General features: G+C 51.2%; 1 protein-coding gene across 1 annotated transcript in view; it reads right to left on the bottom strand.

The window, feature by feature from the left end:
- Positions 1–5704: 5704 nt before the first annotated feature.
- LOC144931040 (mucosa-associated lymphoid tissue lymphoma translocation protein 1-like) overlaps positions 5705–19356 on the bottom strand; it is a 33809-nt gene continuing 20157 nt past the window's right edge. Inside the window, exons 5-18 of the mRNA XM_078854928.1 lie at positions 18380–18527; positions 18030–18214; positions 17191–17290; positions 16386–16454; positions 15510–15596; positions 14791–14826; positions 14049–14252; positions 13266–13443; positions 11481–11555; positions 10753–10886; positions 10446–10595; positions 9557–9714; positions 7966–8094; positions 5705–7671 (exon numbers count right to left, since the gene is read on the bottom strand). Of these exons, the coding sequence (XP_078711054.1) occupies positions 7096–7671; positions 7966–8094; positions 9557–9714; positions 10446–10595; positions 10753–10886; positions 11481–11555; positions 13266–13443; positions 14049–14252; positions 14791–14826; positions 15510–15596; positions 16386–16454; positions 17191–17290; positions 18030–18214; positions 18380–18527 (2229 nt within the window). The 3' untranslated portion in view covers positions 5705–7095. The remainder of the gene's footprint in view (positions 7672–7965; positions 8095–9556; positions 9715–10445; positions 10596–10752; positions 10887–11480; positions 11556–13265; positions 13444–14048; positions 14253–14790; positions 14827–15509; positions 15597–16385; positions 16455–17190; positions 17291–18029; positions 18215–18379; positions 18528–19356) is intronic.

Raw genomic sequence — 19356 nt, 5'->3', positions numbered from 1 at the left:
TGGGGTACAACAATGCCGACCGTGGCAGCACCACGTGACCCACCTCCCGGCATGCCCCGCCCGCCTACCGGCATGCCCCGCGCGCCCCGTGGGGCCTCCATCCTCACGTTGTAGCCTCTTAGCTGCCCCCCCCACCCCGTCCACACTAAATCCTCGCTTGCTTTATAACGATTCGATGTGCTGTATTTATTTTACTATTATATTTTCAAGTTGTATATGTATATATGCAGTACTGCATTACACACACAAGCAGTTTTGTAAATGTACATCGTACATAACGTCAGTTATTGTAAAAGTTAACCAACATTAATTGCAACAAATTAATGTTTTAAAAGCTGTGAATCGTTTATTTCACTGTTGAGGTTCAGGCCTGTTCGCTGTAACGATTTATGCACCTTTTCATGCTACAGTCCCTTCAAATGCTCGCTTTCACATTTACTAAATCGCACACGCGTTCAACATTTGTTGAATATAATTAAGGACCTAATTAGTTAAAACGATTAAAGTACCCCCCCTCGTTATAGAGATCACGTGATGTGGCGGTACAGTGCACACTATTACTGTATCGTTGGGGTACAGTGAGAGAAACAAGATGGCGGCACGAGGGCTGGGTTCCCGCGCTGGCGTACTGCGCATGCGCATTGAGCGCGCGGCTCGTCAGGTCACGTGGTGGTGGTAGATTTAACTAAATACAAACTAAACTATGCACAACACTCGCCTTGTAGCCCGTCCAAGGACCGGGTGTGTTGCAGTAAATGTGAAATATTCAAGCCAAAAGGAGGCAGTGACGCAATATTAATTGTATCTGTGCGTGTGCAGTTTGTAAGGCGGGTAACAGACTGGTTTTATTTAACGAGTATATCCCTTTTGATTTAAAGCTTTTCGTGACTGCAAGGATTCATATTCTTGGTTCTTTCGGTAAAGTCACGGAGAAGGGAAACAAAACATATGAAACAATAAAATTATAATAAAATATTAAACAATAATTTTATTTTATTATTTCCCTTCTCCGTGACTTTACCGAAAGAACCAAGAATATGATTATATCCCTTGTTCATCCTGACGTTGTTTTCCTTCCACGTCTCAACAGCGTTACGAGCAGTGGCGGCTCCTGCAAAATCTCTCAGGGGGGGGCAAATGTCTGGATGATTGATAAGGATAAGGTCCACCCATGCAATGAATAAATTAACAGCTTAAGCATGTAAAGGCAACTTCACTTCTTTAATATTAATGAAAAATAAAGTGACTCTAACAATACATCTTGTTTGTTTCTATACTCACTATTAAAACAAACCACTCACGTTTATTTTATTAAAGATTCCACTAGGTGGCGATAAATTATATTGTTGGATGAAACGTGCTTACGTATGATGACGTTAGCGCGTATGATGACGTAAGCACGTTAGTGCATGCCCTCCCGGAAGCCATAGAGAATGCATTGCAGCGCCCCCGTTCGAAAAAAACATCTTTGAATGTAAGTCTATGGGGCCACTCGGGGCGATTCTCAGCCGTAGTGAAATCGCCCAAAAAGAGGCGGTACTCCACAGAACGTGACATGACGCTGATTGGACTATATCCAGAGGCTGACAGTGACGGCTAGCGTGACTCTGTGGTTGAATGACATTAGGTGGTGCGTCGCCCAATCGCCCTAATGAAGAAACCGCCCCTGGTTACGAGGGTTCTGGCTTTTTGTTAATGAGGGTTAAGTTCTCGGTGAGGAGGGAGGAGACTCCTCCCCATTTGGAGTGACGTCACCCACTCGTGCTCACTGTGGCGTCATGTCATCCACTCATGATTATTCATTAGGGGGGCGGTGCTCAGTGTGACGTCACTCGCTAATTTTATTAATTATATCTGTCGAGCGGTCATGGCGAGGCGATAAACAAATAACCATTCTGGCAATCCCCTCACGAGAGGCCTACCACCACCGCTGCACTCCTCGAGAAAGAGTGAGCGGACATTGTAAGCGCAGATCTGGGCACTAAACATTGAATATTACCGATGTCCAAATCCAACACGCCCCCTCAGTGAGGCAGATGTGATAGCTGCCTCCCCTGGTGCTTTTTCATTGCAGTTTCATGACGAGACCAGGGAGCCTAAAAATCTTTATACACATACGTGAAATAAGTTACCTGGAGTATGGAAGGCGAGGACATGAAATGAAGGGGTCTACAAACATTACATTGGTGACATACTGAGATAGTAGCAGGCACGCGCTTATTGCCCGCGCTCCATCCAGTTACTGAGGGGTTGCGCAAATTTGGCGATTTTGACTATTAAAATGATTGGAATCGTACAAAAATGACATTTTTAACAGAGATCAGTGAAAATGTTTTAATATTAATTTAATTTGATTATTCTTTTAACTTTTTGTAACAGCTATTTTCATTAGAGTATGGCAGGTGAGGCTCTGCCTCCACTGACCGCACGTCCCTGCTGTGTAGGTTAGCCCAAGAGTGAGTGGCGGTGATTGATCGAGCAATGTGTCGCCTACGTTGTAAAGTCTCCCTGTTAATTGCCGATTGTGAGTTCGCAGTCTTCGGGCAGACCGAATGGCCAGTCTGACTCGCCCGCTTTGGCATGCACAATGAACTGTTGCCAACCCCTGTGCCGTCTTCAATACACAGGAGAATGTGGTACAGAACAAAGTTCCGCAATGTTTTGGGAGTTACAAAAAAATGCGACCGAGTGAGCCCTCGGGGTTGAATGTTGAGAGGGTTAAGGCAAGGCTGCTTGCTGAATCGCCATATGCCCACTACCACCATCCCACAACCGCTCCACTGTCCATATCCCGCTTGGCAAATGCCTACGCGTTAGATAAATCAAAATGAAGATGCTGGGTTGTCATTGACGTGATTTAGTAGAGCTACTGTGCTGTATTTTGGCCCTTGGACGCTTCTAAATGTGCTTCTGAAACAGCCTTATGACATGTACCGAGTTGCCCTCTCCGTTATTTCTTCACGGAAAATCTGTTTCCTGTGCGCACTCAGAACTTCCATTAAATTTTTTGTAAAAGTTCTACAATCCCAACTTATGTCGGTATTTCTGTGCTCTTTAAAGAAGGCCCATTGTTGCAATCTTCAGCCTGTAATACGGGATGGGTTTTTTCCCGTAAAAAGCCAGTGTGAATTCCAAATGTGGCAAGATGTATGCTTTGAGAATTCATGGATGTGATAACATTGGTGTAATTCGGCAATACTGCATTATATTTTTTCATTTAAACTTAAGCCTTTAACATGACGCTCAGCCCACTCCAGGCGACGTGTCTTTACCTGCAGAGGAGAATGTGGAAGAGTTAAGGCTACCCACAATTTGTCCCACCACAAGAGATCCAAACTTGGTGAAGGTATCATCAGCTGCCTCGCACAGTGTACTGCCCCCTCTACATTGAACTAAGTCTAACTTCAACATTAAATTGAGTAAGAAAACAATGATGAATAAAAACACAGCCTAGTTAGGGTTTGCAACCTGATATTGCCAGCAAATGCAGACAGCAGAGTTTTTACAGACTTAAAAATAAATGTGCATTACAAGGGTCAGCCAAGAGTCTCAGGTGACGGACGGACAGGGCCTGCCATGGGCCCATGCAGCGGAAAGAAACTACACATGGACGGATTCTACATCGATATAGTCATGTGGCTCAGTACCAATAGAATAGTTTTTGCTGCAATTGCAGTGGTAGCGTGAGCCCATGTAGAATGCACGAGCAATGTACGCGGTGCATTCGTTTATAGCTGCATATCAGAGCTTTAAAGCCAAGCTTTCTTTTGAATTTAGATGTCACCTCACATACATTCTTAACCTAGCGATACATGCATAGAACCACGTGGTGTAATAATGAATACTCTTCAATTCATTGGTATGTTATGGGTTCACTTTACCCCTGCAGCTACTAGAGGTACTACTATTCACCGCAAATAAAAAAAATGACTTGAATCACACAATGACCCTAAATCATGGCAATTACAAACGCTGAGCGCATAGGGGGTGAATCGTTCCATCCAGAGATTTTCACGTGTTCATCTAATTTTAAATCCTGTGCCTTCGGATAAAAAAAAAACATTGATGCTACACATATACGGATACATTCTGTACAAGGGGATCCGATTGTAGATACCCCACTAACTTATTACATATTTTAACGCTATCCTCTGTGAGATGTGAAGCTATTACTTTCACAACGTTCAGTCAGCCATTGAGACGAGAGTAAGAGGGTCATTAAAAAGCAGGATATCTATAAACGTTGCACCCTTTATAAAAAAAACTATACCACAACGCTCACAACGATTTCCCAAAATGTACTTTATTTAAAAAAAATCCCAGTAAAATTAATTATTTTAAAACGCAGTATAAAAGACAACACAACCAGGCCTTAACTGTGGAATGTTAAATTAACTACAGTCCCTGTGATCAGTATTTAAAAAAAAACATAGAAACAAGGAAGCCAGACAACGCTGTGTAGTGAAAATGCACTTAATTCGATAATAAACCACTTTGGCTCATCGAGTCTTCACAATTCATTTACAGGAGGGCCCTGATGATGATGAGTTAGTATTTAAGACACTTTGCATCCGTCTACGCACACAAAGTAGCCACAGCTGAGATGTTACTGGTAGGAACCACCTGGTTCCACCAGTCCGTCGTGCATCCAAAAATGGGAGGGGTGGGGCTGGGTGGGGAGAGTGGGGAGGGGCTGGGTGGGGAGAGGCTGGTCACCCCGTGGTGCCCTTATAAAACTCAACGTTTAACCTACTCACGCCGGCTTGTGCCTGCCCTCACAGTCGGGCATATTTGCGGAATACACCACGCCGCTATTGACCCTGGCCATTGACTGAGCAACCCAACGTTCCTACCAGCTCCCTCCGCAGGAATGTGTTAAAAATCTAACATGGTCAAATACCTGCTTGCTGTGCTGGCCCCCCTTACAATCACCTCATTGGCCGGTGGGTGGGTCTCTCCCACAAGTCGTCACGGCTCTCTGCCAAGTCTGGAGACTGAGAATGGGTCATTCCCAAGTGATCCACCAGTTATTAACTTTGCTAGATTATAATAGGCGTCTGTCTCCGCCACAACTGGCTGTGTTCTTTCCAGTTTGCGAGATGGATCCGGCTTGCACGCATGTGGCTAAGCGACGAGTACCCCGGTTAGACATCGCTGACTGTGTCAACCCCCCGCTGCTACCCGCTCCGCAGCATATGGAGGAGACGGAGAGAGGTGAAGTTGGACCAGGGACTAATTTAAACCAAGCCTGTCCGAGTCGGCGACTGAGAATACATTTTAATGCCAGACACGCGATATTCATAAAACCTCTCACGATGCCATCTAGTCACATGCTACCTACTCCATTCTGCAATCTGTCGCTGGCGAATTAGACCCGCAAATGGACTCACATGATGCATTGTGATGCAGTGGTGTTTTTGTTTTGATTTGTTTACTTCATTGCTGTAAATTTCGATTTAAAGCTTTCGTGACTGCAGGGATTCATCTTCTTGGTTCTTTCGGTAAAGTCACGTAGAAGGGAAATAATAAAATAATAAAAATAAAAAAATTAAATACAATTCTCACGACGTTTCGGCCACAACGCAAGCAGCCGTCCCCTCAGGTGAAGAACAGGTCTGTCGGAAAGACAGCGTCTGAATGAAAGGTGAATAACAGGTCTGTCTTTCCGACAGACCTGTTATTCACCTGCGGACGGTTGCTTGCGTTGTGGCCGAAACGTCGTGAGAATTGTATTTTATTATGTTTTATTTTTATTATTTTATTATTTCCCTTCTACGTGACTTTACCGAAAGAACCAAGAAGATTCATTGCTGTACTTTAATGTTTGTTTTGCTTTTGTTATGATGGTGACCCAGGCCACTCTTGCAAATGAGACTGGTCTTGGGTTTCTGAGTTCTCACGTGGTTAAACAAAAACAACTTGAAACTTAAAACCTGAAACATAAGTTAATGCAGCATTTCATTGTCATCCTCATAATCATTATCACAATCGTATTGTATCTCCTCAACGGCAAAGGCGCCACTTGGAAGCACCGTTTTATTACAAAAGTGAAGGTTAAGCAGCAAAACAAATAAAATAAATTAATCCGACGTTTAGACAAGCGTGAAATAAAATTTACAGTTAACAGGAATGCAAGTGACGAAAAATCTGAAGGTTAAAAAACATTTGTAAAAGATAACCATGCAGTGCTGTCACCACCATGAGAAGGGTGTGATGCAGAATTAACATTTGTTCTTTTTAGCAGCCCTGCAGTACCTGCCCAACTGTCTTAAGTCTGCCAATGTTTAAACCTATTTAAATAATAACAGTGAGAAAGCCGATCACAAAAGCAGGCTTTCAATGCGCCCCATCTGCTCAGATCTCCGAAGCTAAGCAACGATGCATAACGCATGTTGCGGGCAGCAGAGGGCAGTGCAGCTCCCTCTGCTCCCCACTTTCATCAACCCGTGTTGACCGGTGTGGTGAAGTATGGTCAAATAACTTCCAAGACCCACGTGGTATGGGGGAAGCCCTCACCCAGCATTGCATTGACAAAAAAGTCTGTTCATGGTCGTGAACAATAATTACAAAAATACTTTTCTATGCACATCCAAGTACGTTAAATAATGGTTATTTATATACCAACATGGAAAAAAATTTAGTATCTCGTATTATGCTTTAAATAGTGTGTCTTTTCAGCTCGTTGCTAGACTTCATAAAACTATAGACGACAACGATCGATGCATTCCCAGCGCCGTTGCTTTAACCGGGGGCAAACAGACACAAACCGTAACATTATTACACCAATTACAAACACGATTCCAGTTATACGTTGGGTGGGAGCCTGGCATTCGAACCAAGTTCCTCATCCTCTTTGGCTCATCGCTAAAACACGAGCTAATCACCGACTCCTCCGCTCAGGTCACCCAGCGCACCGTTGCATTAATTTCCATGCAGAGTCCGAGACAGAGCTTCCTTCGCCCGGACAACTGCAACTCAGATTAGCACGATTGGCTAAGTATGGTGTGAAAAAAGTTCAACATACATACTGCAGCTGACGGGTGGAGCAAGGCGACAATGAGGCAGGCAAGGTGCTCCATAGCTCCACCCTGAACTTTACATATGTAACAAACTCAACTGTATAGCTTTCAGCGTGTCATCATCCGCCTCTTCATCCTCCTCCGGCACGCCGCCACCACCACCAGTCACATATTGCACGAACCTATCCGGTACATCCATCCCAAAGCCATTCTCTGACCAGGCCCCATGCAGGAAATCGTACGATTGGTCGGCGAGGAAGGGCAAGTGGCGCTGGCCGTGTGGGTGAGCAGCCACAGCGGCTGCGCCGGCGCCAGTGCTGGAGTCGGTGCTGGCGTCGGCGGAGGCACGAGCTGGTGGCCCATAGCCGTTGACGGCAGGCGCGGGATGTCGCCGGGGAGGGGGGCGCGCCGAAGCCCGATCGCCACTCCGGCCATCGGGGATGCTGCCCAGACTGAAGACGGTCTGGACACGGGCGGGGTCCGTGGGGACGGGCGGCGCTGCGGCGGCCACGGCGGCGCACTGCCTGTCGAGCGCGTCGCGTTGGTACAGGTAGGAGATGAGCGGGAAGCCAAGCTCGATGCGCTCACTGAGCTCCCGCATGCCGTGCCCTCGCATCTTGTACTGGACCGACACCGTGAAGGCCAGCGGAACCTGCGGTGCGGGGAAAAGCCGGATTAGTCAACAAAAATTTTTATTTTATTTTTGCATAATGGCCATCATGTCACAACATATTCCTACAAGGAGGTAATTTAATGGGATAAAGAGGAATAACCGGCTGAATCGACCCTCGCAGGAAAATAAGTTTTGAGCAAAAGCGAAGCATTGGTGGGAACGAGGAGCAGGATCATCGCCGAGTTTAGAACATCAGGGGTTGAGGGCTAGGATTGGGATAAGGTCTGAGTCGGCTCCGCCAGGGGAGGGGCCACGTGAGCCCGTGTCATTTACCTTGAGCTTCTGGAGGCCGCCAAGGCGCGTGTAGCGACATTCGCCCACAGGGAAGGTGTAGCAGGAGAGGAGGGAGCAGCCGCTCTCCAGAAGGCTGACCTGATTGGCCAGCTTCACCCCGCACAGCTCCTGCCAAGACAGCGGAAGCAGGGCGCCCAGCCCGCAACAAAACGTCAGCGAGCGCCTCCCTTGATCCGAGGAGCATCGTGGAGGTAAAGGCGCGGCCCTGCAATTGCTCACTCACACTACTGCTGACAGAAGGGCCTCCACGAGAGGGAGCTCAAAATATTCCCTCTGTATTTTGCCCTACTTATCCATGCTGGCCAGATGTCTCGGAGCATGTGGGAGTACCAAAACTGTTCCCCACCACACGCGACCTGCAATCGACTGACTGTGATGTCCCCCCTCTTCATACTGTTGGCTGGACAGGAGTGGAGGGATTTTGAGAACCTTGACATGGAGCAAAATATTGGACATCAATGCCAACGAAACACATACCCTCACTGGCGGAGCCAGTGGGGGGGGGTGGGGTGGCACGTGTCCCCCCAATGATCCGATCGAAATTAGGGATTTCGATCGGATCATTGGGGTTTATTAGTAATAAATCGGCATTTTGCAACCCCCACTGCCACTGTGTAGCATATTATTACGTGCCAGTCCGTAATTGGCAATAAGTCATGGCAAAGCGGTTATAAGTGACTCACAAAATTGTTGGCAGTTGCAAATACAGCACACGACTTCCCTGAAGGCATCCACCTTCAGCGAGCGCGATGCCGATCACACACTGTTCAAATTCGACCCTCGATCGGTCGATCGATGGCTGCGCCATCGCCGCACACGTGTAGAATAAAAAGCAAGGGACAAGTCCTTACTTACTAACAACTCCTCTATCATTTTTCATTGTTGGAGGGGTTGCCCCCCTACCTGAAAATCCTGGCTCCGCGACTGCATACCCTACAATGCATCGGGGAGCTATACCACACCACTGTGAATGCCTATGGAGTCCACCACCTATTCAGTTTAACATTTAAGATATTTTTTTACCAGTTAAGGCCCACTGAGCTATACAGCTCTTTTTCAGAAACAACCTGGCCACAAATGATAGCTCAACGAAGTGGCTTTTGCATGTTTCTACATGTGGAAGTAAAAACCTAGAGGAGACGGACAGAACACGCAAACTCCAACCCACGACGTCTTGTATACCAGGCGAGGTAGTTAACACCTCACCACCACGGCACCCAATCGTTAACCAATCGATAATTAAACAAAGATACAACAACGCAGGAAAACACCGTACACTCCCTTGTGTCAGTTACGAGACCATGCCATTGTAAGTTATTTTATTGGGTAGCGTCATAATGCGACAGAGTGCCCCTGTCACCATTGCGTAATGGTCGGCACACTGGACTTGTGATCAGAGGTCGTGCGTTGGACCCAGTTTGACCTCTTGGCGTACCAATGGAAACAACGGGGGCAAAGTTTCCGTTAAACAGGTCGCCGCACTGCCCCGGACACCCACGACCTCGGTCGACACCCCGACCCCGACCCGAGATTCTCCAGTGACGGGCGAGCGGCAGCGGCCGGGGGTCACCTGTGAGAAGTCTTTGACGGAGGCCTCCACCCACTCGGTGCCGTGCTCCATCTCCTGCACGGTCACGTAGACGATCAGAACGTTGGAGAACTCGGCGGCGAACCCGAGCTGCACCTTGAAGCCGCGGCCCATGTTCAGCACCCGTGACTTGGGCAGCTCTGGACGCGGGGCGAGGTGGACGGGGAGAAAGTCAGTGTTTTACACCGACGCAATGGTCATCCCACATTTCCAGACCTGAACCATTGGTGGAAATTCTACGTTCCTATGGAGGGGGAGGGGGGCGGGTCTATCAATAGGACAACCACTGTCAACATTCCCACAAGGTGGTGCTTTTCTTAATGGACTCTGCTTCGATGGTGGGATGGGTAAACCCACAACCAGGATTTGAACTTGCAAGCGCGCACGCTCACAGTGGCACACGTAGCTAAACATTTTGGAGAGGGCACGTTCCATTCCTACAACGTGTACCTAGACATAAATAGGGGTTTTCTAACGAATTTATGGAAGCAATGTTAATTGTGTATACGTTGCCTTTTAACTTATCCCGCACGTTTTCATGGTATCAAATTAAATGTTTCTACAAATTAAATTTACAAATTACTTACTTACAAGTTTGCATTAGCCTTGTCATTAAACTAAGTATTAAACGTGTTGAGCATTTTTTTTTATAGTTCTGGTGATGTCAACATTGATGAAGATGATGAAAATAGAAAGAAAGCAGAGATGACGAAAACTAAATTGTACATTACAATGACAACTCTGAGAGTGTTGATGATGACAGAACGGTGATGCTAAAAGCGATGCTTATAATAACGGCGATGGTGATTACGACAATGATGATGATGAAGACATTGATGATGACGACGACGACGACGACGATGCGTCGTACTGTGTGCCAGGGCCCAGCGATGCGAACGCAGGCTGAACTCGCTCGTGTGTCCGGTCGGCAGGATGGGGTCGGTGAGGCACCGCGCCTCCCGCATGCTGTGCCGCACCTCCATCGCCTGCTTGTCCCGGATCATGTCGCACTTGCCCATGTCTGCACAGCGACGCGCACGCACACGCACGTGAATGCAGGCGCCGGCACGAACACGCACAACACGTGCGCACGCGGACGCAGGCACACGCACGTGACGGAGCCATCGGCACGGCGGTGAAGACGGAGGGGCGGGGGCGGCGCGACCGCGGGCGCTCACCCTCGGCGACGAGCCCCAGGACGTGCGTGACCTTGCGCGGCTCCATCATGCGCTCCTTGAAGTACTTGACGAAGATGCCGTGGCTCTGGTTGTCCCTCGTGTAGTTGAGCTCGTAGGCGTCCGCCCCCTCGCACCTGTGGTGGACGACAGGCGATGGGGTGGGGGGAGCGGCACTTGAGCACGAATCTAACAATTAAACCATTCGCCGATTACATCGGTCGTGTGAATGTTGTCACTGGTGGGAGCTCTCGAGGCCAGACAACTTGAAAGAGGTAAGAGTACCCACACTTTACCCCACCACACACGACCTCCCAATCGACTGAACCCATTTATACCGCTTGGTAGACAGCGGTGGAGGGATTTTAATGAATCGTTGCTTTGACTGCCGTGCCGGGAAATTGAACAGCACCGGCGACCTCAGCGTTGCAAGTCCAGCGCGCTGACCACACCCCCAGGGCAGCTCCCTCCATTGCATGAAAGCCAGCTCGCTGCACGATGAACCCAGTGAGCCGAGTTCAATTCCCACCCACGGCTAACATCAGCACCCCCCACTCCCCAGCCCGTTCTCCCTCCTTTTGTCAACACGCCCTGACCGGCGAGGTGAAGTGTTGGTCAAATAACCCCGAGTACTTTCACAGCGTGAGAATGGTGGGTGGGGGGGGGGGCTCATCCAGCAGTGGATTTACCGGGGGCCGCTTGCTGGTGCCGCACGAGCGCACGGTACTCACGTGGCGTAGCCGTAGACGATGTTTGCCGTCACCTTGAAATTGGTTGGCTGGGGAATGGACGTGTCGTTTTTATTCCTGCGCACAGTGACAGACACACCGCCCGGTTAGCCTCGCCAAACGGGTTTGTGTTTGGGTTTTTTTTAGTCAGAGGTCGCCGGCTGCCACAAGAAAAGGGTCTAAAAACGTCACCCGGCAGAGCAAACAAACATCACTCTTATCAAAGTTGCGACGGATAAAGGGTGCAACGCGTTTCTTGAATCGAGCCAAGTTATTATAACAAGAGCGTCTGCAAAGAGACGGTGATTATGGGAGCAGGGAATTCCAGAGTGGAGCAATGTGAGGAAATAAGCGGAGAGAACTGAGGTGACCCGCACTGTGGTGAGTGAGTGAGTGGGTGAGTGGGTGGGTGAGGGAATGGGTGGGTGAGCAAGTGGGTGGGTGATGGGAGTGGGTGGGTGAGGGAATGGGTGGGTGAGCAAGTCGGTGGGTGATGGGAGTGGGTGGTGAGTGGGTGTGTGAGGGAATGGGTGGGTGAGCAAGTGGGTGGGTGATGGAGTAGGTGGGTGAGGGAGTGGGTGGGTGAGTGGTCTGAATGAGTGCGTTGTTGTGACCTGCAGTGTGGGTGCTTGAACATGAGATGACACAGTCAGCGCCTGCTACACAAGAGTCCTTAACATTGGTAGAGGAGCAACCAACGAGTGAAGTGCACGGAAACAGTAGCCATGGTGGTCGGGATAGAGGAGTGATAGGGAGGCGACCGACTGCCGGTGAGCGAATCACTGGAGGGAGTTCACGAGTGCTGGTTCATCGTCATTGTTGTTGCTAAGCAACTAGAAGTGTTATTTTCCCACAAGTGCTATAATGTGAGCACCTTTCAGCTATCCCACGCCCGGACAGCAACGATGTTTCAAAGCCTCTCGCCGTTTTGGATTAAATTCGCGGCAGCCTTCAATTGACGGCCGAAAGCTACGAGGCCAGGCGCAGGCCAAGGACGGGCGCCTTTTAGGATAAGGCCAAGCGTCGAGGCCGAATCCTCTAACTCGTGGTCCGCGTACCGCAAGGCCTTGGGGAGTTAGTCCACGGGACTGCCTGTCGCTCGTCTATTTAGATCGCACGCGTGACTCGGCGACACAGCTGCCCAGTGACTGGATGTGCTGACTGCTGGCGTTGGTCCGAGTTGTTGTGGCTCTGAACGTCTCTTGGTGCTCGGAGGCCGGTGAACCACCGCACCCCGCACGCAGCCACCAGGGGGCGCAACGGACATCGTTTAAAGTTTTTGTAAATTTGTAATCGTGCGGTGACCAATCTACAATCTTCAAATCTAGATTGAATCTATAATCTGTCTACACATCAGCACGACGGTCACCCTATTTCTGTAGCTCAATTTTGTAATTGTGCTTGAATCAGTCTGCAAACAATCTACCCGAGCCGACTCACGCGACATAGGATTTATAAGTTGACATCGATTTATCCATCACGCGACACTGTTTTAGCTCCGCTTTTTATTTGCTTTGCTGTTGCACTTTATTTAATTTCGGAATTTTTGTGACCCAGGTCACTCACTCTTCTATAAACGAGACTCATTCTGCCCGGTCTCTTGACTTCTCTCGCCTGGTTAAAAACAAAAATCAACAGTTTCTGACTCAAGCCCCGGCGCTGACGGCCAAACGAACACGTCCACCCCGCTCGCCCAAGGTGGCGGCCAGACCGTCGTTACATCGTCGCGGCCACACCGCCTGACGGTAGCCCGTCATCGCCGGGCGACGGGGAGGGGAGAGGCCTCACCGCTTGCGGCACATGTCGAGCAGCAGGACGTTGAGGCCCGTAAGGCGCTCCTGCATGGCGGAGAGGATGGTGCCGACCTGCAGGCAGTGCTGCGCGCCGTACTCCCGCGGGGCATCCACGGGCACCATGAAGCACTCGCCCAGGTTCTCGTAGCCGTGGCCCGCAAAGTACAGCAGCCCTGCGCGTCGCACGAGTCGCCCGCTCAGGAGGTCGCACTAATTGTAATGAATTAGCGGCGGAGCTGGCCCGAACTACTTTCGCACCGTACGTAGCCAACCGTGCTAATCAGAGGTGTGGGACTGTGTGCGGATCGCGCACGGTGTGCATTTGAATTGGGTGTATCTGACGTGTGTCTTAGAATTATCGCCATTGTTTCTGGAGTGCTCTGCATTTGAGACCTGTGTTAAGAATCTCACATGACGATGAGATGATGACAATAGTGTTGATGGATTAATGTCTGTTGAACTTGACGAAGAGCCCATTGATGATGATGATGATAATCACAATGATGAACATGGGCAGAATGACAACAACAAACATTTACAGCAATGACAATAAGCCCTGCATATTCCGTAAGTCACGTGGGTCAATCGGTCGATCAAGACGACGGCGATGGTGACGACGGCGATGATGTTGATGATTGTGATCACGGCGATGGTGACGACAGCGATGTTCATGACCGTGACAACGGCGATCGTGATGACAGCGACGATCGTCACAAAGGCGATGATGTTGATGATCACAATGGAGGCGATTGTGACGACGGCGATGAGGAACACGTACCGTACACGCCCTCTCCCAGGAGGTGCAGGAACTCCTCGACGGCGCGCATCATCTCCATCTGGGTGCCGTCCACCAGTGACACCACCTTGAAGCTGAGCTGGTGCAGCCGCCCGGCCAGCTCGTGCACGTCCATCTTGGGCGCGTTGAGCTGCACCTGCGCCTCGTACTTCATGTTGCCTATGAGCAGCGCCACCTTGTCCACCGCTGGGGGGTACGGACGGGGTACGGATGGGGTACGACGTGGGAGGGGGAGGGTGGGGGGGGGTCAGAGGTCAACGTTGGAAATTACCGCCAGCCGAGTCGTCGTCATCGGTGCTCTCGTCATCGTCCCCATCTCAGATCGTCAAGAGAAGTCGGCAGCAGCATCAGCAGCAGCGTCAACATCAGCAGCATCTTAGCCATGTGGCTCAGTGGAACAGCTAGCTGCTCGCAAACAGAAGGATGACTCATCATCCCATACGGGTCGATACAATGAGTACCACTTTGTAGGGAAGTCAACATTGGTTGTTGTCCGATGGCTCAGGGCTGTAAATAGGAGCTGAGTGCCAATGCATCAATTCTCATTTGAGCAGGAAATCATTTTACTTTTGAGCAGCTTCCGAATAACTATTATCAATCATCATCATCATCATCCTCATCAGCAGAAACTGAGAGTCACGTATCAACTCCAGTCTAATCCGTGCCCCAGCAATATTGAGAGAGAAATGAAGCCCCAAGGAAACCCCAAGACACCCGAGCTTACCGTTGAAGATTTCTCGCATTGGTGACTCCGGACGCCCTGAAAACACACGCACACACGGCGCATCGGAACCAATCCTCGCAGTCTCAGGGCATGCCAGGTGCTGTAGGCATGGAGCTGAGAGCTGTGGCCAGGAGACGCCAATACCAGGTGTCTCCCCCCCCCCTCGTGTACAGCGGTGCAGCGTTAGGTTTAAAACTATTAAACTAAACTATTTTTATTTTGCCAGGTAAGGCCCACTGAGCTTTATAGCTTTTTTTCAGAAGTGATCTGGCCACAAATGGTAGCTCAACGAAGTGGCTTATCATGTGGAGATGTATGGCAGCCAAATACTCTTAAATGCATGTTTCTAAATGTGCAGGGAAAAACCAGAGGACCCGGAGAAAAATCCACGCGACCACGGGCAGAAAGACACGCAAACTCCAAATATACAGCAGCAGCAGGCGTCAGGCTCGGGATCAAACCCACGACCTCCTGCACACCAGGCGAGGTAGTGAACATCTCGCCACCGTGGCTCTCCGGTTTCCTCCTCCCACACGAAGCCAAACTCCCATCGCAAAGAAATCCATGGCCAAACAAACCAGTGCATTCCAATTTAGCAGACCCCCCCCGCCCCCCCCTCCCCCATAAAAAGGGAAAGTCTTGAGGCTCAACAAGGCCCCCCCGTGTTGTAAATCAATGCCAGCGTCCTCGCTGCGAGAGTGAGGCGGGCGAAGCGTTACCTCCACAGTTTGGGCAGCACCTGTCCGGCATGTGCAGCGTCTCGATCGGTACGTCGTGATCCGTCTGCACGAGCGTCGCTTTCATCGCTGACGGACACGGAGCGGGAGAAGAACGTTTTATTTCATTTTGGGATAATAATAATAATGACGGTGGCGCGAAGCAGCGCTGCCATAGGCCGCGGAGAGACCACGGGGGGTGAGGGGTGGGGGGTGGGGGGGAGGGGCGGGGGGTGGGGGGGAGGGGCCTGGGCAACGCTTCGATAGATGTGGCCGGTTTCCCCACGGCGAGTCGCAAACAACTTGCGTATCTCGCTCCTATCGCGTCGTCATCCTTACGGAGCTATCGTACCCTCCCCCCATCGCCTCCCCCTCCCGTTACAGACGGACTGATGGGACAGACGGAGCTAGTGCATCAACGCTTTCAACCCCAGTTTGCAGAGAGTTTGAAAATAGTAGAAGTAGGGAATGCACGCGAATACTCTCACCAACATGAGCCGCCCACCAAGAGCTCAAATTTACGTCGCTCGGCCTCCCATGGCGATTTCATTAATTCACACAAAAAGTTGGAGGGGGCGGAGGGGGCGGAGGGGGATTAATTTTATCAAGATGAATCTGGCACTTCTGCTAGTCGCTGCTGCAGGGGTCACGTGATCCACTTACATACGACACAAATGAAACTAAAATGATCGTTTCTTACTCCCATGACTGGATGCGTGTTTCATGAACGGCGCCCGTGAGTCGCACTGCGTAACTCCCAAAACATCGTCTCTTTCGCCCCCCCCTGCTCCCCCGGCCAGCTCTTACGATGATAGCTCTGCTCAATATCCAGAAACGCCGCAAGCTGCGCTTAAGGCTCGTGATCCTTTGCTCTCTTACCTTCAGGAAAAGCGCCCTCTTTCCCTGCCGCCGCCGTCGCCGTCGTCATCGTCATCGCCGGCGTCGGGTCTGTGGCGGGGACAGAATGCCGGAAAAAACCACGCGAGACTCAGAATAAAATAAAAATTTTTTACAGGCCGGAGGAATCCGATGATCTGTGAATCTCTTTTTCGCAGCTGTCCAAATTGAACAACCGCACGGCATGGACGGAAGATGTTGCCCAATCATTCACGGACCGCGACGTCGATGGACCGTGAATGACGGCAGCAGCTTGGGGAAGCTTTCCCTCATCCAGCAGTGGATTCGTTAATGGGTAAGTCGCGCTTGCGTGCGACATGCGTGCGACGTGCGTGCATGCGTGCGTTTGTGCATGCTTAATGTTTGGTGAGCGGCAGTGTAGTGGTTAGAAACCTGGCGACCCGAGTTCGATTCCCTCTCACGACAAACACCAGTTTTAATTATCTGAACCAGTTCTGGGCCTAACCTAGGTCGACTCAGCCTTAAAAGTAAGCACCGGTGTGGCATGGCACAGTGTAACATCGTGACCTCGAATCCTAGAGACAGACTGGCTTACTAGACGTCAGGTGTTGTAGTGATCGTGCATGTGCGTGATCGTGCGTGATCGTGCGCAATCATGCGTGCGTGCATAATCGTGTGTGCGTGATCATGCGTATGTGACCGTGCATGCGTGATCGTGCGTGCGTGCATGATCACGCACGCATGTATGCATGCGTACGTGACCGTACGTGACCGTGCGTGACCGTGCATGCGTGATTGTGCGTGCGTAATCATGCGTGAGACTCACACACGTTGACGCGTGCGCAGTTGCTGAGCACTTCGTGCCCCAATGGGTTGGAGATGCGGCATCGGTAGCGCCCCTCGTGCTCCTTCTTGACGCCGTCGACCTGCGCCACACGGCAACGCGTCACCTTCTTCAATGTCTCCCTTATATTTGAAGATTTCCCTGTGCGGTGTGAGTCACTGCTGTATTTCTGAATGCGTGGCCATATCATTTTAGGCGACCGACGCCTAAAAGGCACGCACCGCAGGTTCACGGCTTCATTCCAGCCGTTCAGAAAAGCGAGCGAGTGACGTGTCACGGATTGGAGGGGGGGGATGAATAATAATAACGGGGCAGCATCCCAAGGAAGGCAACTCGGCCAAAAGGACATCCACGGAGGAGAGGGAGCGATGTAATCGGCTCCTGTGCACACGTGAGGTGGATTGTCGAACCGCGAGGCCACGAAAGGTGGCGGCTGGGAGGCGCCCCCCATTCAGCAGTGGACAGACCACGGCTGCTGACGACGGTTGTGGTTGTGGTGACGATGATGACGACGACGACGACGAATCGACGGGCACCCGCGAGTGGCGTCGCCGGTCGCTCACCATGAGCGAGCGCTGCTGACGATAGTTGAGATGATGATTGTGATGATCATAGCGATGACGATTGTCATGATGACGACAACGACGACCGACGAATCGACGGGCACCCGCGAGTGGCGTCGCCGGCCGCTCACCATGAGCGAGCGCTGCTGACGATAACTGAGATGATGATTGTGATGATCATAGCGATGACGATTGTCATGATGACGACAACGACGACGAATCGACGGGCACCCCCGAGTGGCGTCGCCGGCCGCTCACCATGAGCGAGCGCTTGGTGGAGCCGGGCAGCGCCTCCTCGTTGTGCAGCCACTGGTAGGCTGGGCACGGCGTGCCGATGGCGGACACCTCCAGGATGAGCGTGTCGCCCACGGCCAGCTCCGTGCACTCCGCCGGCTGCTCCACCAACTCCAGGTGGCCGAGCCGCGGGAACGGCACCTCCACACCTGTGTGCGTGCGGCGGGCCGCGGTTATGGCTGGCGGTGGCGGTGGTTGTTTGTGGTGGAGTTGGTTTCGTGGAGGCAGGGCTCAAGTTTGTCCATGCGTGTGCATCGCACCACACCGCATCACGCCGCAGCGCACACCACCACACAGCACCGCACACCACCTACCGTCCCGGGGGGGGTGGATGACGGTGATGCGCGTCCATTCAGAGAAGACGCACTCCCCGCCGCTGTTGTTGACGCGGCACGTGTAGTAACCCTCATGCCGCGGGTCGACGTGCGGGATCTCCAGCAGGGCCTGGTTGGCGTTTGCCACCTGCGCGGCACACGGGGGCACACGGGGGCACACACGAGTGAGAAAATACAACAGCGCGTCGATCCGTCGAAGACGACGTCGATGACGATGCTGATAATGATGCCAACAGCGTCACCCACGTATGTATGTAAACACAAAAAAGCAGTTTTTCAAAGAAATTCGTTTTCAATCTCGATGGTTTAAAAGCGACAGCAGCCGTAGCGTCAGCGCCCTCAATGCCAGCTCGCTCTGGTGACCATGACTCATCCTGGTCCCGTGAGTTATCGCCCGGTTCAACAAAATCTACTCCGAACACCCACAACCCGGAAACTCAAAGCATTCGTCCGTTATATAGATGTAGTGACATCGGGGATGTCACTGTATGGTGCCGGCCCAGAAGGACCGTGCCGTTCGATGTTCCTACATTGTGGACAGCACCGTGTGGGTGGCTGTGTGTAGTACCAGCCCAAGCGGGACTTGGCGAGCACTGGGGTAGTGCGGGCACCACGCACAGCGTGTGGTGGGGGCTCCCCCCCACCCCCGAGGGAGAGGGGTGAGTGTCAGCCCAGGGGCAGGGTTGCCCCACACAGGGGGCCCCAGGTGGGGGGACTAAGGGGTGATCACGTGTCCGGAGAGAGCTCTTGAGAAGGATCGAGAGGGAACGAGATTGTTCAGGAAGGCGGGCGGGGCAGAGGGCGGAGCGGCCCCGACCGCAGGGGGATATAAGGCGGGTCCCTGACAGGGACCGAGGTCGCCGCATTCTACAAGCGGCAAGCTCAACATCTACAAGCTGAAGCTCTCCATCCTACGAGGCAACCACGTGGTTGGAGACCCGAGTGAGGGATCGACC

Source organism: Lampetra fluviatilis, chromosome 3, assembly GCF_964198595.1.
Source record: "Lampetra fluviatilis chromosome 3, kcLamFluv1.1, whole genome shotgun sequence".
Taxonomy (NCBI): Eukaryota; Metazoa; Chordata; class Hyperoartia; order Petromyzontiformes; family Petromyzontidae; genus Lampetra; species Lampetra fluviatilis.
This window is presented reverse-complemented; position numbering and strand designations above follow the sequence as displayed.